Below are 27,330 nucleotides of genomic sequence, written 5' to 3'. Positions count from 1 at the left end.
ACCTACATGCGCACACTGCCACGCAAGTGGGATAATTCACAGCCAGCGAATGTGTCAAGGCAGATACGAGCGAACGATTAGCAGCCACAACTGGCAAGCGTGCTGTTACGCGCAGGAAGCACCCTCCTCCCACCGCTACACTGAATTTAGAAACAGTACAAGTCTGCCCTTAAGATTCTCAAACCTATGTCGGAAAGATCTGCCTTGCGCCGAGTTCACAAAAATCCCACTGCACATTCCCATTCTTTACGTGCAGTCGGCTGCTACTGGTGTTGCTAGTTGTGACTGCTGATGACAGATGCCGTAGCAATCAATTCATGGAGTGAGTTGTATGTTTTGCGATACTCTGTCTCTGACAAGCAAGCAGAGGTGACACAGGCGCGAACACGGGAAGCTTGCAGCCCCTCGCTGCCTGCAGACACCGAGCAGCCACACTAGGTGGGCGGCCTAAGCCGTAGGCGAAATGTGCTCACTCGCTTGGGCGCGACGTCAAGCTCTAAATAAGGCTTTCACTAGCGTGAGCGTTGCGTGAGCGTCGTGGAAGGTCGGAAAAGTCGTCTGCATGGGTGAGTGCCATGTTTGGGGAGCGTTTCGTAGTTTGCGCAGTGCAATGGAGACGCGGAAACGTGTTGTGGCCCAGTCTTTTGCAGTTGGACGACAAGAGTGGTACACAGTAGTAAAGTGCGAGGCAGTGAGTTGGCATGAACAGTCGAGTGCACAATTGGGCTTCAGATGTGCTTGTTACCTCAGGCGCGGTGTGATTGTCGACAAGGTTTGTGACTGTCCTTTCAAAAAATGGCTCTCAGCACTATGGGACTCAACTGCTGTGGTCATCAGTCGACTGTCCTTTCAATTTAAGACGTTAAATACAGACGTAATTTGTAGTCGTAATACCAGAGCATCGAAACTACTTGGAACTCTTGTGTATATGAACTTGACCGCGCCTTTGTACACTGGTCCCTTCACCCCTACAAACCAACCAACCATCAGGTCCGTGCACATCAGAGTAGCAAAGAATGGAAAACAGCGCAGCTTTGTTGCGCTTGGGGGCGTAGCTCAGTTGGTAGAGCGTTCGCTTTGCATGTGAAAGGTCCCGGGTTCAAGCCCCGGCGCCTCCATGTTTTGTGGACAGTGCATGGTAAGTGTTGGTCGCGGCGAGCCTAAAGACACGCAAGATGTTGCAAAGCCAGCGTCACAGCTCATGTGATGTATACTGACGTAAGGAGAGCAAGACGTAAATGTGAGGACCGGCTGTTGTCGAGGTGTCATCGAGTGCAAATCTGTCTTAGGTATAACGGCCTAACCTCAAAGAAGTCTAGAGAGTGGACAACACGTTCGTCTTACTCAGAGCGGTGGCCGAACGCTATTTTCGACGTTGTGCGCGCCACTTTAATTTTGGCCAACTACGATTCGATACAGAATGCAGGAAACCTGAAAGACACCCTCACGGACACATTGAGAATAGTGTTTGTCTGCGGAATAATGGGAGTGCAAGGGGTCTGTGATATTGATATGGTTGTATGTAGCACTATTTGTCATCAGGGGGCGTAGCTCAGATGGCCTGGCTTTAGCTGCCGCAGCGGTCGCACGCTCCTCTAGTTGCTCCGTGAACGTCAGTGTTTACGCCAGTGTTTTCGTGTTTTGTGTTCGTTTATTGACGTTTTGCACGTGAATTAAGCGTTATCAATTGAGCATTTGGTTTTCTTTCGTGTCATCTTTCTACGAAGTGCCGTTGGAATTTCGGCGTTGTCTGAGATTTCTTCGCTGCAGTGCACCATGGCAAACTCCGTGCGAAAAAACACCGTGATTTTCTCCTTCGACAAGTACACCCGTCGAGTACAGCCCTCTGCACTTGAAATACACGACTGGATTACCGAGGTAATTGGCCTTCATTCTGAATCTGTTCATACGATGCAGCTGGACTCTGATGAATACTGCATTTTTGTAAAGTTTAACGATTCCGTGAGTGTAGACCGCTTTCTGGCAAAATATGGTTATGAAACGGAATTTATCCACCGTGATGGTACTAAAAGTACTGTCAAACTCCGGAATTCCGAGTCTGTAATTAGAAATGTTAGGGTGTTGAATATTCCCATAGAAGTAGAAAATTCGAAAATTAAAGATGCCCTTTCAAAGTATGGGGTTGTCAGGCAAATAGTCAACGAAAGGTGGGCTTCACGTTTCAAGCTGCAGTGCTTTAACGGCATTCGCTCCGTGGAGATGGAAGTGAAAGCAAACATTCCCTCCCACATCTTTGTTGACGGGCACAAGGCGCATGTTATGTACTCAGGGCAAACCCCTACATGTCATGTATGTAACGAGTCTGGTCACCTTCGTCAGGACTGCCCTCGCCGTGTATTTGTGCTAACAAATAACCTTACGCAACGCCGGAAATTAACACTCAACGATTTGTTGCCAGCCAGTAATACAACAGAGCCGGCGGCGGTCGTGGATCCTGTTACTATCTCTGACAATGTTGCACTTCCTGTTAATGACTTTCCGTCCTTAAAACCTGCATTAACTGCTGAACTTCCGTCCCGTGACAGCGAGATTCCCACAAAAAAGCGTCCTCTAGAGGAAACTGAAAAAAATGTAGATGAGGACTCTTCCTGTGAAACACCCGTTGCCAGGAGGCCGAAGCCTAGTCCTGAAGATCTGTTGGAAGTGGACAACGAAGATGGAATGAAGGTCGATGTGGCTCCCACTTCTGCACATGGACTTACACCGCCACGGACAGATAGTGACGCAGCGGGTAGTGACTTTCCACGGAAATGTGACCCTGAGCCTGAGGTCACGGCTGAAATACCCGCATCCAGTGCACAACCCATACAGTGCGCACCGTACGAGGAAGTACCTAGTAAACAACCTGCTGACTCCGAAGCGCAACGCCGCGCCGAAGGAGGAAATAAACACGCATCGCCGCCTCGACAGCACGACAACACAACGGACGCCACGCCGGAACCAAACATTGACGACTCGCAAGCCACGGCCGTTGCCCCCTGCAGCCACCGCCGGCGGTTGCGACCGACACCGGGTCTTACTGTCACGCGTCCTCACGCGAAAGCTCCATCAGAGAAGAAAGACATCAAGAAACAGAATATTAAATATGAAGTCATCAGGGCCAACACTGACGAGGAGAAAGAGAATGGCCGCAGTGACTTATAGACATACATTGTCCGGATTTCAGGATACTTTTCTTCTCAAGCTCTTTGTTTCAAAGCAGTGCAACTTTTACTAGGAAGTTAGTACATGTAATGGGCACGCAGCTTGTAAAGGTCGTGCGTTGTGGGGAAGCACGTTTGCTGCTATAATCATACCGAACCTCCTCCCACATAGCTTCTTCCGGTATGTCTGTGCTGCAAGCTTATAGCATTACTACTATTAACATTAATAAAATACAGTCACCCTTGAAATTGGCAGCACTAAAAGAATTCTTGTACCAGTCCGGAACAGATATCGCTTTGCTACAAGAAGTTGCGATAACGGAATTTCGGATCGCAGGCTTTTTTGAAATTGTTAATGTTTCTACGGAAGCCAATATCGGTACAGCCATTCTTATAAGGGAAGGCATTCCGGTGACTGAAATCGAACGACTAGAATCAGGTAGGGCCATAGGCATAAAAGTTTTCGATGTAACAGTGCTTAACCTTTACGCCCCTTCAGGAACTTCCCACAAATTGGATCGTGTGAAGTTTTTTCAAGATGAACTGATCTATTTATTGAGGAAAAATCCGTGTTCTCTTATACTAGGTGGAGATTTTAACTGTGTTTTAAACCAGAAAGATCAACAACCCAACTTCAACTACTCGCCACAGTTAAAAAAGTTAGTAAGTGATCTACACCTTAAGGATGTGTGGGAACTTCAGCATCCGACGTCAGTCGGGTTCACGTATATAACCAGCCACTCCCGCAGCAGACTAGATAGAATTTACGTGTCACCAAATTTGCAAAATTCTTTATTAAACGTTGAGACTATTCCTGTGTATTTTAGCGATCACAGTACACTTTTAACTTGCTTTAATCTAAGTGTACAGCCAACCCGTCGATTCAGAGGCCAATGGAACTTAAATATTTCTGTTTTAACTGACGACGAACTGGAACAGGAAATAAGGTTTGCGTGGACTATGTGCCTCCGCACAGTAGACAAGCACCCAACAGTCATTGACTGGTGGACAAGGAGGGCTAAACCAAAGCTGCGGAAAGTTGTCATGCAGTATAGTGCAGCGAGGCACAGGGAGTTGAGGAATACAATGGAGTTTTATTATAAAGTTTTAAGGGACTTATATCAACAAGCCCATGATGACGTAATTCGTCTGCATGATATCAAAAAAATTAAAGCCAAGTTATTAAGCATTAAACGGCAACAGATGGAGGGACTCAAAATTAAATCGAAAGCCACATCAGTCGTAGCAGATGAAACAGCTTCTCTGTATCACTTGGTGCGGCATGCTAAAAACAGACGTCTAACTTTCATTGATGAAGTCCAGACGCATACTGGTACGAGGCTCACATGCCAGAAACAAATACTGGACGAAGTCCACAGGTACTATGACACCTTATATGCCCCTACCACAGTGGACGATGCAGCTCTCGAGGACTTTCTCAATATTTTAGGTCCACAATTGTCGGGCACAGACAACGCTGACATCCTGTCACCTATTACTAAAGATGAAGTGCATGAGGCAGTGCGTAACTCACCTCTCAACAAATCTCCGGGATTTGATGGCCTCCCTGTGGAGTTTTATGCCCGCTACTGGTCTATCATTGGGGACAAGATCACTTCCATGGCAAATGAGGTCCTGAACGGACAACCGATCCCTGCAGAGTTTAAGGAAAGTAAAATAGTACTGATTCCTAAGAGTAAAGGCAAAACCAACTTAAACAATTTTCGGCCTCTTTCGCTACTAAATTCTGATTACAAAATAATTTCGCGTATTATCAACAAAAGACTCTCTGCCTATTCCAACAAAATATTGAGTCATTACCAATCTTGTTCTCCGACCAGAACGATATTCGAAAGTCTATCTGCATACAGAGACATCATTGCAATTACCTCCGTGACAAGTATAAAATGTGCGTTAATCTTTATCGATTTCAACAAAGCTTTTGACCGTGTTAGTCATAGATACCTCTTTGCGACGCTGTCAAGAATGGCTTTCCACCCCCATATTGTGAACATGATAAGGAATATTGCAACAGGTATAAATGCGAAAATAGCAATCAATGGCCAAACATCTAAACCCATACAGATAAGGCGAGGGGTTCCACAGGGCAGTCCCTTATCAATGTTTTTATTTTCCGTATCTTTAGAGCCCTTCCTCCGCACTATCCACGCAAGATTAACAGGCCTAACATTGAGTGGTGAGAAAACTGTCATACGAGCCTATGCTGATGACGTGGGCGTTGTAATAAGGAATAAGGAGGAGGCTGTTACACTGGAAAGAGAAATCCAAAGATATTGTCTAGCGTCGGGAGCGACAGCAAATGAAAACAAAAGTCAAATATTGAATCTACGGGGCCTCGATCACCTTCGACTGGCATGGGCTAAACAAGACACCAAACATAAAACTTTGGGCATAACCTTAATGGCATGTCCGATGCGGATGGCTGCTTTTAACTGGACGGAAACTAGGAGGAAAGTTCATGGTGCTGTAATGGAGAACATCCATCGAACTATGGACCTGGTGCAAAAAGTCAGATTCATCAACTCATGCGTTTTGTCTAAAGCGTATTTCACTGCGCAGGTCTTTCCGATCCCTAAACTAGTAGCGAAAGGGATCATGTCCACTGTTACCAATTATTTATGGCGAGGAGACATATTCAGGGTTGGTGCGACTACGGTTATACTGGATGTCAGAAACGGGGGCCTCGGTTTGGTGGATATTCGCAATAAAGCGTCTGCTCTGTTCCTCAAACGGACTTTTCATATACTCAGAGAACTTCCACAATGTATAACCGCAAAGCTCTTTGAGGCTGTGACACCCCATAGCCTGCAAGCGCCGATTGATGTGCGAAGGATTAATGCCCGTCTGCAGTATGTGAGGAACTTTTTCCTCGAAGCAAGTTATCTTAGTGACGAAATCAGAAGCAACACACGTATCACAGCGCGCGACATCATACTTGAAAGGAAGTTCAATGAGGGTAGAAACAAAATTGAAACGAAATTCCCAAATTGTGACTGGACAGCTGTCTGGCGGAACATCAACTATGCCGGGCTATCTACAGACGCTATTTCCGCATGGTACAAAACAGTTAATAATGTCATCAGCACCAACGAGAGACTATATGGGATCGGTTTAAACCAGACACACCTTTGTGGAAAATGCAATCTGGTGGATACACTCGGCCACAGATTCACCTGTGGTGGCAATGTGCATAACTGGAATTGGATCAGGCAACAAATCGCCTTTCTCACCAGATCCTCTACGCAATATATAACGCCATCGCTCCTCCTGAGACCGGACATGACATACTTTCCGAAATTAAAAACCAACGCCATTAGCTGGTTACTGGGAAAATATGTTAGTTATGTCATCAACACATTTGGGTCGGACAACGAGATAGAATTCCGCGTTTACATGAAGTGTGAATATGCAAAAATCAGCACGTATCGCAACCACAAGAAGCACTATGGCAACATGCTGAAGATCATTTTTGAAAAAATGGGTGTTGGTTAAATATGTGAAACCACTACAACACCTTGCACGAGAACGAACAAAAGAAAAATACCAGTCACTTGGTTCCTTATTATTATTTACTTATACCTTGCTTCAGGAACTTTCTATTATTTTAATTTTTTTTTTTTTTTATCAGTGTTCCGTACCTACTCAGCGAAGAGTTTTTCTTTGTTTTTCTTACATCGGAGAATGGGACTATTGTGTTACGATTTCTGCACACTTAGTGTTATGACCCAACAGGGAACGTGAAAAAGGGGTGGGAGGGGTTTGGGTCTCGACGCACTGGCAGTGCCGTGAACAGACCCCACTGCTTGTGCGGCGTGTACCATGCCCTGACCATCCAAAAAAAAAAAAGGGTGGCAGAGCGAAAAAAATGGTGTAACGAAAATAAAAACATGGTGAAAAAAAAAAAAAAAGATGGTAGAGCGCTCGCTTAGCATGCGAGAGGTACTGGGATCGACACCCAGCGCCTCCAGAATTTTTAACACACCTACATGCGCACACTGCCACGCAAGTGGGATAATTCACAGCCAGCGAATGTGTCAAGGCAGATACGAGCGAACGATTAGCAGCCACAACTGGCAAGCGTGCTGTTACGCGCAGGAAGCACCCTCCTCCCACCGCTACACTGAATTTAGAAACAGTACAAGTCTGCCCTTAAGATTCTCAAACCTATGTCGGAAAGATCTGCCTTGCGCCGAGTTCACAAAAATCCCACTGCACATTCCCATTCTTTACGTGCAGTCGGCTGCTACTGGTGTTGCTAGTTGTGACTGCTGATGACAGATGCCGTAGCAATCAATTCATGGAGTGAGTTGTATGTTTTGCGATACTCTGTCTCTGACAAGCAAGCAGAGGTGACACAGGCGCGAACACGGGAAGCTTGCAGCCCCTCGCTGCCTGCAGACACCGAGCAGCCACACTAGGTGGGCGGCCTAAGCCGTAGGCGAAATGTGCTCACTCGCTTGGGCGCGACGTCAAGCTCTAAATAAGGCTTTCACTAGCGTGAGCGTTGCGTGAGCGTCGTGGAAGGTCGGAAAAGTCGTCTGCATGGGTGAGTGCCATGTTTGGGGAGCGTTTCGTAGTTTGCGCAGTGCAATGGAGACGCGGAAACGTGTTGTGGCCCAGTGTTTTGCAGTTGGACGACAAGAGTGGTACACAGTAGTAAAGTGCGAGGCAGTGAGTTGGCATGAACAGTCGAGTGCACAATTGGGCTTCAGATGTGCTTGTTACCTCAGGCGCGGTGTGATTGTCGACAAGGTTTGTGACTGTCCTTTCAAAAAATGTCTCTGAGCACTATGGGACTCAACTGCTGTGGTCATCAGTCGACTGTCCTTTCAATTTAAGACGTTAAATACAGACGTAATTTGTAGTCGTAATACCAGAGCATCGAAACTACTTGGAACTCTTGTGTATATGAACTTGACCGCGCCTTTGTACACTGGTCCCTTCACCCCTACAAACCAACCAACCATCAGGTCCGTGCACATCAGAGTAGCAAAGAATGGAAAACAGCGCAGCTTTGTTGCGCTTGGGGGCGTAGCTAAGTTGGTAGAGCGTTCGCTTTGCATGTGAAAGGTCCCGGGTTCAAGCCCCGGCGCCTCCATGTTTTGTGGACAGTGCATGGTAAGTGTTGGTCGCGGCGAGCCTAAAGACACGCAAGATGTTGCAAAGCCAGCGTCACAGCTCATGTGATGTATACTGACGTAAGGAGAGCAAGACGTAAATGTGAGGACCGGCTGTTGTCGAGGTGTCATCGAGTGCAAATCTGTCTTAGGTATAACGGCCTAACCTCAAAGAAGTCTAGAGAGTGGACAACACGTTCGTCTTACTCAGAGCGGTGGCCGAACGCTATTTTCGACGTTGTGCGCGCCACTTTAATTTTGGCCAACTACGATTCGATACAGAATGCAGGAAACCTGAAAGACACCCTCACGGACACATTGAGAATAGTGTTTGTCTGCGGAATAATGGGAGTGCAAGGGGTCTGTGATATTGATATGGTTGTATGTAGCACTATTTGTCATCAGGGGGCGTAGCTCAGATGGCCTGGCTTTAGCTGCCGCAGCGGTCGCACGCTCCTCTAGTTGCTCCGTGAACGTCAGTGTTTACGCCAGTGTTTTCGTGTTTTGTGTTCGTTTATTGACGTTTTGCACGTGAATTAAGCGTTATCAATTGAGCATTTGGTTTTCTTTCGTGTCATCTTTCTACGAAGTGCCGTTGGAATTTCGGCGTTGTCTGAGATTTCTTCGCTGCAGAGCACCATGGCAAACTCCGTGCGAAAAAACACCGTGATTTTCTCCTTCGACAAGTACACCCGTCGAGTACAGCCCTCTGCACTTGAAATACACGACTGGATTACCGAGGTAATTGGCCTTCATTCTGAATCTGTTCATACGATGCAGCTGGACTCTGATGAATACTGCATTTTTGTAAAGTTTAACGATTCCGTGAGTGTAGACCGCTTTCTGGCAAAATATGGTTATGAAACGGAATTTATCCACCGTGATGGTACTAAAAGTACTGTCAAACTCCGGAATTCCGAGTCTGTAATTAGAAATGTTAGGGTGTTGAATATTCCCATAGAAGTAGAAAATTCGAAAATTAAAGATGCCCTTTCAAAGTATGGGGTTGTCAGGCAAATAGTCAACGAAAGGTGGGCTTCACGTTTCAAGCTGCAGTGCTTTAACGGCATTCGCTCCGTGGAGATGGAAGTGAAAGCAAACATTCCCTCCCACATCTTTGTTGACGGGCACAAGGCGCATGTTATGTACTCAGGGCAAACCCCTACATGTCATGTATGTAACGAGTCTGGTCACCTTCGTCAGGACTGCCCTCGCCGTGTATTTGTGCTAACAAATAACCTTACGCAACGCCGGAAATTAACACTCAACGATTTGTTGCCAGCCAGTAATACAACAGAGCCGGCGGCGGTCGTGGATCCTGTTACTATCTCTGACAATGTTGCACTTCCTGTTAATGACTTTCCGTCCTTAAAACCTGCATTAACTGCTGAACTTCCGTCCCGTGACAGCGAGATTCCCACAAAAAAGCGTCCTCTAGAGGAAACTGAAAAAAATGTAGATGAGGACTCTTCCTGTGAAACACCCGTTGCCAGGAGGCCGAAGCCTAGTCCTGAAGATCTGTTGGAAGTGGACAACGAAGATGGAATGAAGGTCGATGTGGCTCCCACTTCTGCACATGGACTTACACCGCCACGGACAGATAGTGACGCAGCGGGTAGTGACTTTCCACGGAAATGTGACCCTGAGCCTGAGGTCACGGCTGAAATACCCGCATCCAGTGCACAACCCATACAGTGCGCACCGTACGAGGAAGTACCTAGTAAACAACCTGCTGACTCCGAAGCGCAACGCCGCGCCGAAGGAGGAAATAAACACGCATCGCCGCCTCGACAGCACGACAACACAACAGACGCCACGCCGGAACCAAACATTGACGACTCGCAAGCCACGGCCGTTGCCCCCTGCAGCCACCGCCGGCGGTTGCGACCGACACCGGGTCTTACTGTCACGCGTCCTCACGCGAAAGCTCCATCAGAGAAGAAAGACATCAAGAAACAGAATATTAAATATGAAGTCATCAGGGCCAACACTGACGAGGAGAAAGAGAATGGCCGCAGTGACTTATAGACATACATTGTCCGGATTTCAGGATACTTTTCTTCTCAAGCTCTTTGTTTCAAAGCAGTGCAACTTTTACTAGGAAGTTAGTACATGTAATGGGCACGCAGCTTGTAAAGGTCGTGCGTTGTGGGGAAGCACGTTTGCTGCTATAATCATACCGAACCTCCTCCCACATAGCTTCTTCCGGTATGTCTGTGCTGCAAGCTTATAGCATTACTACTATTAACATTAATAAAATACAGTCACCCTTGAAATTGGCAGCACTAAAAGAATTCTTGTACCAGTCCGGAACAGATATCGCTTTGCTACAAGAAGTTGCGATAACGGAATTTCGGATCGCAGGCTTTTTTGAAATTGTTAATGTTTCTACGGAAGCCAATATCGGTACAGCCATTCTTATAAGGGAAGGCATTCCGGTGACTGAAATCGAACGACTAGAATCAGGTAGGGCCATAGGCATAAAAATTTTCGATGTAACAGTGCTTAACCTTTACGCCCCTTCAGGAACTTCCCACAAATTGGATCGTGTGAAGTTTTTTCAAGATGAACTGATCTATTTATTGAGGAAAAATCCGTGTTCTCTTATACTAGGTGGAGATTTTAACTGTGTTTTAAACCAGAAAGATCAACAACCCAACTTCAACTACTCGCCACAGTTAAAAAAGTTAGTAAGTGATCTACACCTTAAGGATGTGTGGGAACTTCAGCATCCGACGTCAGTCGGGTTCACGTATATAACCAGCCACTCCCGCAGCAGACTAGATAGAATTTACGTGTCACCAAATTTGCAAAATTCTTTATTAAACGTTGAGACTATTCCTGTGTATTTTAGCGATCACAGTACACTTTTAACTTGCTTTAATCTAAGTGTACAGCCAACCCGTCGATTCAGAGGCCAATGGAACTTAAATATTTCTGTTTTAACTGACGACGAACTGGAACAGGAAATAAGGTTTGCGTGGACTATGTGCCTCCGCACAGTAGACAAGCACCCAACAGTCATTGACTGGTGGACAAGGAGGGCTAAACCAAAGCTGCGGAAAGTTGTCATGCAGTATAGTGCAGCGAGGCACAGGGAGTTGAGGAATACAATGGAGTTTTATTATAAAGTTTTAAGGGACTTATATCAACAAGCCCATGATGACGTAATTCGTCTGCATGATATCAAAAAAATTAAAGCCAAGTTATTAAGCATTAAACGGCAACAGATGGAGGGACTCAAAATTAAATCGAAAGCCACATCAGTCGTAGCAGATGAAACAGCTTCTCTGTATCACTTGGTGCGGCATGCTAAAAACAGACGTCTAACTTTCATTGATGAAGTCCAGACGCATACTGGTACGAGGCTCACATGCCAGAAACAAATACTGGACGAAGTCCACAGGTACTATGACACCTTATATGCCCCTACCACAGTGGACGATGCAGCTCTCGAGGACTTTCTCAATATTTTAGGTCCACAATTGTCGGGCACAGACAACGCTGACATCCTGTCACCTATTACTAAAGATGAAGTGCATGAGGCAGTGCGTAACTCACCTCTCAACAAATCTCCGGGATTTGATGGCCTCCCTGTGGAGTTTTATGCCCGCTACTGGTCTATCATTGGGGACAAGATCACTTCCACGGCAAATGAGGTCCTGAACGGACAACCGATCCCTGCAGAGTTTAAGGAAAGTAAAATAGTACTGATTCCTAAGAGTAAAGGCAAAACCAACTTAAACAATTTTCGGCCTCTTTCGCTACTAAATTCTGATTACAAAATAATTTCGCGTATTATCAACAAAAGACTCTCTGCCTATTCCAACAAAATATTGAGTCATTACCAATCTTGTTCTCCGACCAGAACGATATTCGAAAGTCTATCTGCATACAGAGACGTCATTGCAATTACCTCCGTGACAAGTATAAAATGTGCGTTAATCTTTATCGATTTCAACAAAGCTTTTGACCGTGTTAGTCATAGATACCTCTTTGCGACGCTGTCAAGAATGGCTTTCCACCCCCATATTGTGAACATGATAAGGAATATTGCAACAGGTATAAATGCGAAAATAGCAATCAATGGCCAAACATCTAAACCCATACAGATAAGGCGAGGGGTTCCACAGGGCAGTCCCTTATCAATGTTTTTATTTTCCGTATCTTTAGAGCCCTTCCTCCGCACTGTCCACGCAAGATTAACAGGCCTAACATTGAGTGGTGAGAAAACTGTCATACGAGCCTATGCTGATGACGTGGGCGTTGTAATAAGGAATAAGGAGGAGGCTGTTACACTGGAAAGAGAAATCCAAAGATATTATCTAGCGTCGGGAGCGACAGCAAATGAAAACAAAAGTCAAATATTGAATCTACGGGGCCTCGATCACCTTCGACTGGCATGGGCTAAACAAGACACCAAACATAAAACTTTGGGCATAACCTTAATGGCATGTCCGATGCGGATGGCTGCTTTTAACTGGACGGAAAATAGGAGGAAAGTTCATGGTGCTGTAATGGAGAACATCCATCGAACTATGGACCTGGTGCAAAAAGTCAGATTCATCAACTCATGCGTTTTGTCTAAAGCGTATTTCACTGCGCAGGTCTTTCCGATCCCTAAACTAGTAGCGAAAGGGATCATGTCCACTGTTACCAATTATTTATGGCGAGGAGACATATTCAGGGTTGGTGCGACTACGGTTATACTGGATGTCAGAAACGGGGGCCTCGGTTTGGTGGATATTCGCAATAAAGCGTCTGCTCTGTTCCTCAAACGGACTTTTCATATACTCAGAGAACTTCCACAATGTATAACCGCAAAGCTCTTTGAGGCTGTGACACCCCATAGCCTGCAAGCGCCGATTGATGTGCGAAGGATTAATGCCCGTCTGCAGTATGTGAGGAACTTTTTCCTCGAAGCAAGTTATCTTAGTGACGAAATCAGAAGCAACACACGTATCACAGCGCGCGACATCATACTTGAAAGGAAGTTCAATGAGGGTAGAAACAAAATTGAAACGAAATTCCCAAATTGTGACTGGACAGCTGTCTGGCGGAACATCAACTATGCCGGGCTATCTACAGACGCTATTTCCGCATGGTACAAAACAGTTAATAATGTCATCAGCACCAACGAGAGACTATATGGGATCGGTTTAAACCAGACACACCTTTGTGGAAAATGCAATCTGGTGGATACACTCGGCCACAGATTCACCTGTGGTGGCAATGTGCATAACTGGAATTGGATCAGGCAACAAATCGCCTTTCTCACCAGATCCTCTACGCAATATATAACGCCATCGCTCCTCCTGAGACCGGACATGACATACTTTCCGAAATTAAAAACCAACGCCATTAGCTGGTTACTGGGAAAATATGTTAGTTATGTCATCAACACATTTGGGTCGGACAACGAGATAGAATTCCGCGTTTACATGAAGTGTGAATATGCAAAAATCAGCACGTATCGCAACCACAAGAAGCACTATGGCAACATGCTGAAGATCATTTTTGAAAAAATGGGTGTTGGTTAAATATGTGAAACCACTACAACACCTTGCACGAGAACGAACAAAAGAAAAATACCAGTCACTTGGTTCCTTATTATTATTTACTTATACCTTGCTTCAGGAACTTTCTATTATTTTAATTTTTTTTTTTTTTATCAGTGTTCCGTACCTACTCAGCGAAGAGTTTTTCTTTGTTTTTCTTACATCGGAGAATGGGACTATTGTGTTACGATTTCTGCACACTTAGTGTTATGACCCAACAGGGAACGTGAAAAAGGGGTGGGAGGGGTTTGGGTCTCGACGCACTGGCAGTGCCGTGAACAGACCCCACTGCTTGTGCGGCGTGTACCATGCCCTGACCATCCAAAAAAAAAAAAGGGTGGCAGAGCGAAAAAAATGGTGTAACGAAAATAAAAACATGGTGAAAAAAAAAAAAAGATGGTAGAGCGCTCGCTTAGCATGCGAGAGGTACTGGGATCGACACCCAGCGCCTCCAGAATTTTTAACACACCTACATGCGCACACTGCCACGCAAGTGAGATAATTCACAGCCAGCGAATGTGTCAAGGCAGATACGAGCGAACGATTAGCAGCCACAACTGGCAAGCGTGCTGTTACGCGCAGGAAGCACCCTCCTCCCACCGCTACACTGAATTTAGAAACAGTACAAGTCTGCCCTTAAGATTCTCAAACCTATGTCGGAAAGATCTGCCTTGCGCCGAGTTCACAAAAATCCCACTGCACATTCCCATTCTTTACGTGCAGTCGGCTGCTACTGGTGTTGCTAGTTGTGACTGCTGATGACAGATGCCGTAGCAATCAATTCATGGAGTGAGTTGTATGTTTTGCGATACTCTGTCTCTGACAAGCAAGCAGAGGTGACACAGGCGCGAACACGGGAAGCTTGCAGCCCCTCGCTGCCTGCAGACACCGAGCAGCCACACTAGGTGGGCGGCCTAAGCCGTAGGCGAAATGTGCTCACTCGCTTGGGCGCGACGTCAAGCTCTAAATAAGGCTTTCACTAGCGTGAGCGTCGTGGAAAGTCGGAAAAGTCGTCTGCATGGGTGAGTGCCATGTTTGGGGAGCGTTTCGTAGTTTGCGCAGTGCAATGGAGACGCGGAAACGTGTTGTGGCCCAGTGTTTTGCAGTTGGACGACAAGAGTGGTACACAGTAGTAAAGTGCGAGGCAGTGAGTTGGCATGAACAGTCGAGTGCACAATTGGGCTTCAGATGTGCTTGTTACCTCAGGCGCGGTGTGATTGTCGACAAGGTTTGTGACTGTCCTTTCAAAAAATGGCTCTGAGCACTATGGGACTCAACTGCTGTGGTCATCAGTCGACTGTCCTTTCAATTTAAGACGTTAAATACAGACGTAATTTGTAGTCGTAATACCAGAGCATCGAAACTACTTGGAACTCTTGTGTATATGAACTTGACCGCGCCTTTGTACACTGGTCCCTTCACCCCTACAAACCAACCAACCATCAGGTCCGTGCACATCAGAGTAGCAAAGAATGGAAAACAGCGCAGCTTTGTTGCGCTTGGGGGCGTAGCTCAGTTGGTAGAGCGTTCGCTTTGCATGTGAAAGGTCCCGGGTTCAAGCCCCGGCGCCTCCATGTTTTGTGGACAGTGCATGGTAAGTGTTGGTCGCGGCGAGCCTAAAGACACGCAAGATGTTGCAAAGCCAGCGTCACAGCTCATGTGATGTATACTGACGTAAGGAGAGCAAGACGTAAATGTGAGGACCGGCTGTTGTCGAGGTGTCATCGAGTGCAAATCTGTCTTAGGTATAACGGCCTAACCTCAAAGAAGTCTAGAGAGTGGACAACACGTTCGTCTTACTCAGAGCGGTGGCCGAACGCTATTTTCGACGTTGTGCGCGCCACTTTAATTTTGGCCAACTACGATTCGATACAGAATGCAGGAAACCTGAAAGACACCCTCACGGACACATTGAGAATAGTGTTTGTCTGCGGAATAATGGGAGTGCAAGGGGTCTGTGATATTGATATGGTTGTATGTAGCACTATTTGTCATCAGGGGGCGTAGCTCAGATGGCCTGGCTTTAGCTGCCGCAGCGGTCGCACGCTCCTCTAGTTGCTCCGTGAACGTCAGTGTTTACGCCAGTGTTTTCGTGTTTTGTGTTCGTTTATTGACGTTTTGCACGTGAATTAAGCGTTATCAATTGAGCATTTGGTTTTCTTTCGTGTCATCTTTCTACGAAGTGCCGTTGGAATTTCGGCGTTGTCTGAGATTTCTTCGCTGCAGAGCACCATGGCAAACTCCGTGCGAAAAAACACCGTGATTTTCTCCTTCGACAAGTACACCCGTCGAGTACAGCCCTCTGCACTTGAAATACACGACTGGATTACCGAGGTAATTGGCCTTCATTCTGAATCTGTTCATACGATGCAGCTGGACTCTGATGAATACTGCATTTTTGTAAAGTTTAACGATTCCGTGAGTGTAGACCGCTTTCTGGCAAAATATGGTTATGAAACGGAATTTATACACCGTGATGGTACTAAAAGTACTGTCAAACTCCGGAATTCCGAGTCTGTAATTAGAAATGTTAGGGTGTTGAATATTCCCATAGAAGTAGAAAATTCGAAAATTAAAGATGCCCTTTCAAAGTATGGGGTTGTCAGGCAAATAGTCAACGAAAGGTGGGCTTCACGTTTCAAGCTGCAGTGCTTTAACGGCATTCGCTCCGTGGAGATGGAAGTGAAAGCAAACATTCCCTCCCACATCTTTGTTGACGGGCACAAGGCGCATGTTATGTACTCAGGGCAAACCCCTACATGTCATGTATGTAACGAGTCTGGTCACCTTCGTCAGGACTGCCCTCGCCGTGTATTTGTGCTAACAAATAACCTTACGCAACGCCGGAAATTAACACTCAACGATTTGTTGCCAGCCAGTAATACAACAGAGCCGGCGGCGGTCGTGGATCCTGTTACTATCTCTGACAATGTTGCACTTCCTGTTAATGACTTTCCGTCCTTAAAACCTGCATTAACTGCTGAACTTCCGTCCCGTGACAGCGAGATTCCCACAAAAAAGCGTCCTCTAGAGGAAACTGAAAAAAATGTAGATGAGGACTCTTCCTGTGAAACACCCGTTGCCAGGAGGCCGAAGCCTAGTCCTGAAGATCTGTTGGAAGTGGACAACGAAGATGGAATGAAGGTCGATGTGGCTCCCACTTCTGCACATGGACTTACACCGCCACGGACAGATAGTGACGCAGCGGGTAGTGACTTTCCACGGAAATGTGACCCTGAGCCTGAGGTCACGGCTGAAATACCCGCATCCAGTGCACAACCCATACAGTGCGCACCGTACGAGGAAGTACCTAGTAAACAACCTGCTGACTCCGAAGCGCAACGCCGCGCCGAAGGAGGAAATAAACACGCATCGCCGCCTCGACAGCACGACAACACAACAGACGCCACGCCGGAACCAAACATTGACGACTCGCAAGCCACGGCCGTTGCCCCCTGCAGCCACCGCCGGCGGTTGCGACCGACACCGGGTCTTACTGTCACGCGTCCTCACGCGAAAGCTCCATCAGAGAAGAAAGACATCAAGAAACAGAATATTAAATATGAAGTCATCAGGGCCAACACTGACGAGGAGAAAGAGAATGGCCGCAGTGACTTATAGACATACATTGTCCGGATTTCAGGATACTTTTCTTCTCAAGCTCTTTGTTTCAAAGCAGTGCAACTTTTACTAGGAAGTTAGTACATGTAATGGGCACGCAGCTTGTAAAGGTCGTGCGTTGTGGGGAAGCACGTTTGCTGCTATAATCATACCGAACCTCCTCCCACATAGCTTCTTCCGGTATGTCTGTGCTGCAAGCTTATAGCATTACTACTATTAACATTAATAAAATACAGTCACCCTTGAAATTGGCAGCACTAAAAGAATTCTTGTACCAGTCCGGAACAGATATCGCTTTGCTACAAGAAGTTGCGATAACGGAATTTCGGATCGCAGGCTTTTTTGAAATTGTTAATGTTTCTACGGAAGCCAATATCGGTACAGCCATTCTTATAAGGGAAGGCATTCCGGTGACTGAAATCGAACGACTAGAATCAGGTAGGGCCATAGGCATAAAAATTTTCGATGTAACAGTGCTTAACCTTTACGCCCCTTCAGGAACTTCCCACAAATTGGATCGTGTGAAGTTTTTTCAAGATGAACTGATCTATTTATTGAGGAAAAATCCGTGTTCTCTTATACTAGGTGGAGATTTTAACTGTGTTTTAAACCAGAAAGATCAACAACCCAACTTCAACTACTCGCCACAGTTAAAAAAGTTAGTAAGTGATCTACACCTTAAGGATGTGTGGGAACTTCAGCATCCGACGTCAGTCGGGTTCACGTATATAACCAGCCACTCCCGCAGCAGACTAGATAGAATTTACGTGTCACCAAATTTGCAAAATTCTTTATTAAACGTTGAGACTATTCCTGTGTATTTTAGCGATCACAGTACACTTTTAACTTGCTTTAATCTAAGTGTACAGCCAACCCGTCGATTCAGAGGCCAATGGAACTTAAATATTTCTGTTTTAACTGACGACGAACTGGAACAGGAAATAAGGTTTGCGTGGACTATGTGCCTCCGCACAGTAGACAAGCACCCAACAGTCATTGACTGGTGGACAAGGAGGGCTAAACCAAAGCTGCGGAAAGTTGTCATGCAGTATAGTGCAGCGAGGCACAGGGAGTTGAGGAATACAATGGAGTTTTATTATAAAGTTTTAAGGGACTTATATCAACAAGCCCATGATGACGTAATTCGTCTGCATGATATCAAAAAAATTAAAGCCAAGTTATTAAGCATTAAACGGCAACAGATGGAGGGACTCAAAATTAAATCGAAAGCCACATCAGTCGTAGCAGATGAAACAGCTTCTCTGTATCACTTGGTGCGGCATGCTAAAAACAGACGTCTAACTTTCATTGATGAAGTCCAGACGCATACTGGTACGAGGCTCACATGCCAGAAACAAATACTGGACGAAGTCCACAGGTACTATGACACCTTATATGCCCCTACCACAGTGGACGATGCAGCTCTCGAGGACTTTCTCAATATTTTAGGTCCACAATTGTCGGGCACAGACAACGCTGACATCCTGTCACCTATTACTAAAGATGAAGTGCATGAGGCAGTGCGTAACTCACCTCTCAACAAATCTCCGGGATTTGATGGCCTCCCTGTGGAGTTTTATGCCCGCTACTGGTCTATCATTGGGGACAAGATCACTTCCATGGCAAATGAGGTCCTGAACGGACAACCGATCCCTGCAGAGTTTAAGGAAAGTAAAATAGTACTGATTCCTAAGAGTAAAGGCAAAACCAACTTAAACAATTTTCGGCCTCTTTCGCTACTAAATTCTGATTACAAAATAATTTCGCGTATTATCAACAAAAGACTCTCTGCCTATTCCAACAAAATATTGAGTCATTACCAATCTTGTTCTCCGACCAGAACGATATTCGAAAGTCTATCTGCATACAGAGACGTCATTGCAATTACCTCCGTGACAAGTATAAAATGTGCGTTAATCTTTATCGATTTCAACAAAGCTTTTGACCGTGTTAGTCATAGATACCTCTTTGCGACGCTGTCAAGAATGGCTTTCCACCCCCATATTGTGAACATGATAAGGAATATTGCAACAGGTATAAATGCGAAAATAGCAATCAATGGCCAAACATCTAAACCCATACAGATAAGGCGAGGGGTTCCACAGGGCAGTCCCTTATCAATGTTTTTATTTTCCGTATCTTTAGAGCCCTTCCTCCGCACTGTCCACGCAAGATTAACAGGCCTAACATTGAGTGGTGAGAAAACTGTCATACGAGCCTATGCTGATGACGTGGGCGTTGTAATAAGGAATAAGGAGGAGGCTGTTACACTGGAAAAAGAAATCCAAAGATATTGTCTAGCGTCGGGAGCGACAGCAAATGAAAACAAAAGTCAAATATTGAATCTACGGGGCCTCGATCACCTTCGACTGGCATGGGCTAAACAAGACACCAAACATAAAACTTTGGGCATAACCTTAATGGCATGTCCGATGCGGATGGCTGCTTTTAACTGGACGGAAACTAGGAGGAAAGTTCATGGTGCTGTAATGGAGAACATCCATCGAACTATGGACCTGGTGCAAAAAGTCAGATTCATCAACTCATGCGTTTTGTCTAAAGCGTATTTCACTGCGCAGGTCTTTCCGATCCCTAAACTAGTAGCGAAAGGGATCATGTCCACTGTTACCAATTATTTATGGCGAGGAGACATATTCAGGGTTGGTGCGACTACGGTTATACTGGATGTCAGAAACGGGGGCCTCGGTTTGGTGGATATTCGCAATAAAGCGTCTGCTCTGTTCCTCAAACGGACTTTTCATATACTCAGAGAACTTCCACAATGTATAACCGCAAAGCTCTTTGAGGCTGTGACACCCCATAGCCTGCAAGCGCCGATTGATGTGCGAAGGATTAATGCCCGTCTGCAGTATGTGAGGAACTTTTTCCTCGAAGCAAGTTATCTTAGTGACGAAATCAGAAGCAACACACGTATCACAGCGCGCGACATCATACTTGAAAGGAAGTTCAATGAGGGTAGAAACAAAATTGAAACGAAATTCCCAAATTGTGACTGGACAGCTGTCTGGCGGAACATCAACTATGCCGGGCTATCTACAGACGCTATTTCCGCATGGTACAAAACAGTTAATAATGTCATCAGCACCAACGAGAGACTATATGGGATCGGTTTAAACCAGACACACCTTTGTGGAAAATGCAATCTGGTGGATACACTCGGCCACAGATTCACCTGTGGTGGCAATGTGCATAACTGGAATTGGATCAGGCAACAAATCGCCTTTCTCACCAGATCCTCTACGCAATATATAACGCCATCGCTCCTCCTGAGACCGGACATGACATACTTTCCGAAATTAAAAACCAACGCCATTAGCTGGTTACTGGGAAAATATGTTAGTTATGTCGTCAACACATTTGGGTCGGACAACGAGATAGAATTCCGCGTTTACATGAAGTGTGAATATGCAAAAATCAGCACGTATCGCAACCACAAGAAGCACTATGGCAACATGCTGAAGATCATTTTTGAAAAAATGGGTGTTGGTTAAATATGTGAAACCACTACAACACCTTGCACGAGAACGAACAAAAGAAAAATACCAGTCACTTGGTTCCTTACTATTATTTACTTATACCTTGCTTCAGGAACTTTCTATTATTTTAATTTTTTTTTTTTTTTTTTTATCAGTGTTCCGTACCTACTCAGCGAAGAGTTTTTCTTTGTTTTTCTTACATCGGAGAATGGGACTATTGTGTTACGATTTCTGCACACTTAGTGTTATGACCCAACAGGGAACGTGAAAAAGGGGTGGGAGGGGTTTGGGTCTCGACGCACAGGCAGTGCCGTGAACAGACCCCACTGCTTGTGCGGCGTGTACCATGCCCTGACCATCCAAAAAAAAAAAAAAAAAAAAGGGTGGCAGAGCGAAAAAAATGGTGTAACGAAAATAAAAACATGGTGAAAAAAAAAAAAAAAGATGGTAGAGCGCTCGCTTAGCATGCGAGAGGTACTGGGATCGACACCCAGCGCCTCCAGAATTTTTAACACACCTACATGCGCACACTGCCACGCAAGTGGGATAATTCACAGCCAGCGAATGTGTCAAGGCAGATACGAGCGAACGATTAGCAGCCACAACTGGCAAGCGTGCTGTTACGCGCAGGAAGCACCCTCCTCCCACCGCTACACTGAATTTAGAAACAGTACAAGTCTGCCCTTAAGATTCTCAAACCTATGTCGGAAAGATCTGCCTTGCGCCGAGTTCACAAAAATCCCACTGCACATTCCCATTCTTTACGTGCAGTCGGCTGCTACTGGTGTTGCTAGTTGTGACTGCTGATGACAGATGCCGTAGCAATCAATTCATGGAGTGAGTTGTATGTTTTGCGATACTCTGTCTCTGACAAGCAAGCAGAGGTGACACAGGCGCGAACACGGGAAGCTTGCAGCCCCTCGCTGCCTGCAGACACCGAGCAGCCACACTAGGTGGGCGGCCTAAGCCGTAGGCGAAATGTGCTCACTCGCTTGGGCGCGACGTCAAGCTCTAAATAAGGCTTTCACTAGCGTGAGCGTCGTGGAAAGTCGGAAAAGTCGTCTGCATGGGTGAGTGCCATGTTTGGGGAGCGTTTCGTAGTTTGCGCAGTGCAATGGAGACGCGGAAACGTGTTGTGGCCCAGTGTTTTGCAGTTGGACGACAAGAGTGGTACACAGTAGTAAAGTGCGAGGCAGTGAGTTGGCATGAACAGTCGAGTGCACAATTGGGCTTCAGATGTGCTTGTTACCTCAGGCGCGGTGTGATTGTCGACAAGGTTTGTGACTGTCCTTTCAAAAAATGGCTCTGAGCACTATGGGACTCAACTGCTGTGGTCATCAGTCGACTGTCCTTTCAATTTAAGACGTTAAATACAGACGTAATTTGTAGTCGTAATACCAGAGCATCGAAACTACTTGGAACTCTTGTGTATATGAACTTGACCGCGCCTTTGTACACTGGTCCCTTCACCCCTACAAACCAACCAACCATCAGGTCCGTGCACATCAGAGTAGCAAAGAATGGAAAACAGCGCAGCTTTGTTGCGCTTGGGGGCGTAGCTCAGTTGGTAGAGCGTTAGCTTTGCACAGTCAGCCGGCGGACGCGGTCGAGGTTGGACGTGCTGTGCTGCGCGCCTCGCCGTCGCTGTTTACGTGTGGTGAGTCACTGCGCTTGCTTCAGTGTCTACCAGTGTTTTGTGTGATCTGGAAATGAACTCGATTTCGTGATGTCTCAACCGAGTAGGAAAGACACACTGAAGTTTACTTTTGACAGAAACTTTGTCCGACCTAAATCTTTTGAAGTTGAGCAATGGTTAGAAGATGAAGTAAAGATAGGACTTGAGGATATAATCGGGATACATCTTTCGATTGTCAGTAGCACCGTTTTCGTTAAATTAGCTCGATCAGACATGTGTGAGAAAATAGTTGAATCTTGTGGTGGTATCCTAAAATTTAAACATAGCGATGGAAATGTGGGGGAAGTTGTTGTTTCGCATGCCGGCCTAGGAATACGGACTGTTCGAGTTTTTGAACTTCCATTTGAAATAACCAGTGAACAGATCAATGCAGTGCTCTGTCCCTACGGTAAAATCATAAGCAATATTGCGGAACGTTGGTCTAGTGCACATAAATTCCCGGTTCTTAATGGGGTGCGGCAATTGAAAATCGAGCTGCAGAAGCACATCCCGTCTTATGTTAACGTCTGCGGGTATCGTGCGATAGTCATGTACGATGATCAGCCTCGAACGTGTGCCGCATGCAATTCGACGGGTCACGTGCGTGCCGAATGCGTGCAGAGGCGAGTGGCGCAGCTGCCTGCGGGCGAGGCAGCCAGGCCCCCCGCGATGACAACACTGCCTGTGACGTACGTCGCCGTAGCGCGTGGGCTTTCGGCTACATCCACGGTCACCGAAGTCAGTGACAATACTGTTGTGCCTGCGCCAGTGACGCAACTGGGGACTGTTGCAACGCCGGAAGAGACCCCACCTAAACCCATAGAAGTATCGCCTTCCGTAGTCGTCACCGAAGAACAGGCATCCGACATGCAAACGGCTGCGTCCCAATCGGCCGCTGCTACTCCACGGGGGGAATCTCCAGCAGGTTCCGATCAAGGCCAACACAATCGTACGTCTCCCAGAAAAACTAAAAAACGGAGAGTTGCCCGCCAGGGTGCAGAACAGATTGCACCGGTTCTGCGCGAAAAGGCTAAACAGATAGGTGAACAACTCAGTGACAAAGCATCTGATAGCACAAACCATGATCATCCCTCAGCCAGTTTACCATCAGTCCTTGACAATGTCTCAGATGCTCTACCTCTGAACCCCGAACAGTCAGCTCAACTCCGAACCGACTGTGATGTCCACATGGTCAAACTCTATCCTGCTCCAGAGTTGGTAACGACCTCGACACAACCACCACCAACTAGTTGGGCGGACGATACAGAATCTACTGCCGAAGTAGACAGTATGGATACTTCCGACACGGTGACAGCCGTCACTTCAGTCTCCAAAGACGACTATGTTAACGAGAAAGATAACGCCTCGACAGAAACTGCCGCGCAAAAAGAACGCACGACTGATCCCTTTTCAACCGGAGACTATTTTTAACTCTGCCTTTAAAGTGACTGTCAATACATGTTTTTGTTATCTGGAATTGCTTCAAAAGTGCTTCTACGACGTGACTTGTTTTTTCCAGCGTTATTTCTGTTTGATATCGGACTGATTTTAGGTATTGCTCCTGTTTAGTCCACCACTATTCCGCCACAGGCCTATCGACTTGCTACTCTCAATATTAATAAGATACGTAGCGCTCTTAAACTGCAACATTTAAAAGACTTTTTATATGCAGCTGATGTAGACATTTTATTTGTACAAGAAGTAACAGAGATCAGACTTGATTGCATACCAGGTTATAATGTGATCACTAATCCTGGGGCCGGTTGCGAATTAGGTACAGCTTTTATTGTGAAGGAAGGTATCATTATTACCGACGTCACAAAACTGCCGAACAGTAGGGGCATTGCGGGCACTTTTTATAACAACAGACTAATTAATGTCTATGCCCCATCCGGTTCCAGTAATAGACGTCAAAGAGCAGAATTTTTTAAAGAAGAAATAGTTCCTCTCTTTGGCGTCCGCCACACCAATGTCATCTTCGGAGGCGACTTTAACTGTGTCATCAGTGCAAAGGACCAGACTCCCAATCTTAACAAATCACTTGAACTGGAACGAATTGTACGAGACTTGCGCTTAGTTGATTCTTGGGAGCTCAAGCATGGGGCAGCACCTGGGTTTACCCATATCACGACCCATTCGGCAAGCCGTCTTGATCGAATTTATATCACACCCACTTTGAGGAATAACATTCTGCAGTCAGAAGTATGGCCAGTGGCGTTCTCCGATCATGCTGCATACATCTGTACTATAAGTCTAGACCGACAACGGACGTGTCGATACAGGGGCCTGTGGAAATTAAATGTCTCACATCTACAAGACTCGGCGTGTCAAGAGGCCTTCCTCAATACCTGGCGAGAATGTGAGCAACGATTTGCCTCTTATAATTCGGCCATTGATTGGTGGCTCAGGTGCGCCAAACCTAAAATTAGGTGGTGTTTCATGAACTACGCACGGGAAAAGAGCTTTTGGCTTCACAGGACGATTAATTTCTATTTTCATTGTCTGCGGGAACTGTATATGCTCGGTACTTCGGCTGTCGAGAATTGTCAACGAATTAAGAAAATCCAGGCCAAAATCCTAACCCTAAGGAGGACGCAGCTAGAAGGCTACAAAGTCAGGTCGCGGGTCCAGACTACTGTACACCAAGAACTCACCTCAGTCTACCATATGATCCAAGAAAGTAAGAACGGCTCCCGTAAAATACTGACGGAGTTAATTGCTGAGGATGGCGCAACGCTGACTACGCACAACGAGATTAAAGCGGCGGTGCTCAACTACTTCACCACCTTGATGTCAAATAAAGAAGTAAACGTGCAAGCGCAGGATGCTCTTTTGAATAATTTGCGCAACAGAGTCAGTCTCGTGGACGCGGAAAAGCTATTAGACGTAGCGACCGAAGAAGACGTGGAATATGTACTCTGGAAAAGTGCTAAGAATAAATCCCCCGGACCTGACGGAATTCCCGCCGAATTCTATCAAAAATTCTGGAACACCATAAAGGCGAAAATCACTTGCATCTGTAACGAACTTCTAGACCACAACAACGTGATCCCCGCCAGCTTCTGTGAAGGCATAATCGTTCTCATTAAAAAAACCTCAGGCAGTGCTAACGTAAAAAATCTAAGACCGATAACGCTGCTCAACAGCGACTATAAAATATTTGCGAGACTTTTGGCCCAAAGGCTTAAATCTACAATGACCAGTATCATTGGCCCTTACCAGACCAGCGTGGGCAAGGATCGGAAAATTCAACAGACTTTGTGCGACTACCGTGATTTAATCTCTATTGCGGAAGTCTGTAAGCTGAAATGTGCCATCATGTCTTTGGACTTCGACAAAGCCTTTGACAGGGTAAACCACCAGTATCTCTTTCGTACCATGTATGCGATGGGTTTTCCACCTGGGTTCGTCGCAATTATACAACAGATGGTAGCGACTAATTTATCCAGAGTCATCATCAATGGCCAGCCTACCCGAGCAATAGAGATAGCCAGTTCCGTCAGGCAGGGCTGCCCAATGTCCATGGCGCTTTTTGCGATTGCCATTGAGCCTTTGTTAGCTACCCTGACGCAAAGTTTACAGGGCATCGTCATACATGGATCCCGAGTAGTGTGCAAGGCGTATGCAGACGATGTCGGTTTCCTTGTACTAAATAGAACTGAAGTGGAGACCGCACTACAGATAGTCAGGCAATATGAGCAAGCGTCAGGTGCACAGCTAAACTGGACAAAGTCTGGAATATTCAATATTGGCCGCGGCCTAGGATCGCACCCTCACAGACAACTACGTCAACTGAAGATCTTCAAGTGTCTTGGAATTGATTTTCAGAGTAATATTCGGCACACCATTGCAACCAACTATAGAAAGCTTCTACGGACTATTCGTGCCAGCATACGGGAACACAGAGTACGAAAACTAAATGAAATTCAGAAAGTTATGGTCGCCAATGTATACCTCACCTCGAAACTCACTTATATCGCTCAAGTTTTACCAATGTCTGCACTCACTGCAAAACGAATTATGTCAGCGTTAGGACAGTTTGTCAGCCATCAGCACATTTTTAAAGTTCAGTTTGACACCTTAACGCTTGCCACAAAAAATGGTGGCTTAAATCTTGTCGATGTTGGAAAGAAGGCGCAAGCTTTATACATATCAAAAACTTTCCACCAATGGAAACACTCAGCTGATAGTGTCGCTGCTCACCTGCTTACTGAGATAGCTCCGGCCGACCTCAGGCCACCTATCACGGTGCAACATATTCCAAACGGACTTTACCACTTAAAATGGTTTTTACTGGAGTACAGTTATGTACACACAAGGATCCCCGAACAAGAAATGAAGACAGTGAAACACGTGTACCTGGAACTCATGAAAGATAAGAAGAAAAATAACATTGAAGCAAAATACAACTTTTACGACTGGAAGGTAATCTGGGAGAACATCCATTGTCCGTATTTGCCGTCAACACTGAAAGCCACTTGGTATTTCGCAGTTAACAGAAAATTGGCAACTAACTCCAAACTACATAACATACACCTCGCAGAATCACCTTTGTGCACAACGTGTAATTTAATGGATACTGATGAACACAGGTTTGTGTGCGACAACATAAAAGATATATGGGAATATATCACGAACAAGTTAGCACTCATCAGTAGAACATCGCCCAGATATATA

At 45.9% G+C, this 27,330-nt stretch overlaps 1 protein-coding gene and 3 non-coding genes across 4 annotated transcripts; all 4 read left to right on the top strand.

The window, feature by feature from the left end:
* Positions 1-562: 562 nt before the first annotated feature.
* Positions 563-17,481, top strand: LOC126209932 (fibrous sheath CABYR-binding protein-like). The gene is made up of 4 exons (XM_049939050.1): positions 563-566; positions 2,420-3,154; positions 9,585-10,319; positions 16,736-17,481. Exons 1-4 carry the CDS (start codon positions 563-565, stop codon positions 17,479-17,481), a joined length of 2,220 nt encoding a protein of 739 aa, XP_049795007.1.
* Positions 1,046-1,118, top strand: Trnaa-ugc (transfer RNA alanine (anticodon UGC)). Its single transcript has one exon. It is a non-coding gene; the product is annotated as a tRNA-Ala (tRNA).
* Positions 8,211-8,283, top strand: Trnaa-ugc (transfer RNA alanine (anticodon UGC)). The gene has a single exon. It is a non-coding gene; the product is annotated as a tRNA-Ala (tRNA).
* Trnaa-ugc (transfer RNA alanine (anticodon UGC)) lies at positions 15,362-15,434 on the top strand. Its single transcript has one exon. It is a non-coding gene; the product is annotated as a tRNA-Ala (tRNA).
* Positions 17,482-27,330: the final 9,849 nt, after the last annotated feature.

This window comes from Schistocerca nitens, chromosome 10 (assembly GCF_023898315.1).
Source record: "Schistocerca nitens isolate TAMUIC-IGC-003100 chromosome 10, iqSchNite1.1, whole genome shotgun sequence".
NCBI lineage: Eukaryota > Metazoa > Arthropoda > Insecta > Orthoptera > Acrididae > Schistocerca > Schistocerca nitens.
Note: the sequence above shows the minus strand (reverse complement) of the source record. Positions and strands in the feature narration are given on the sequence as shown.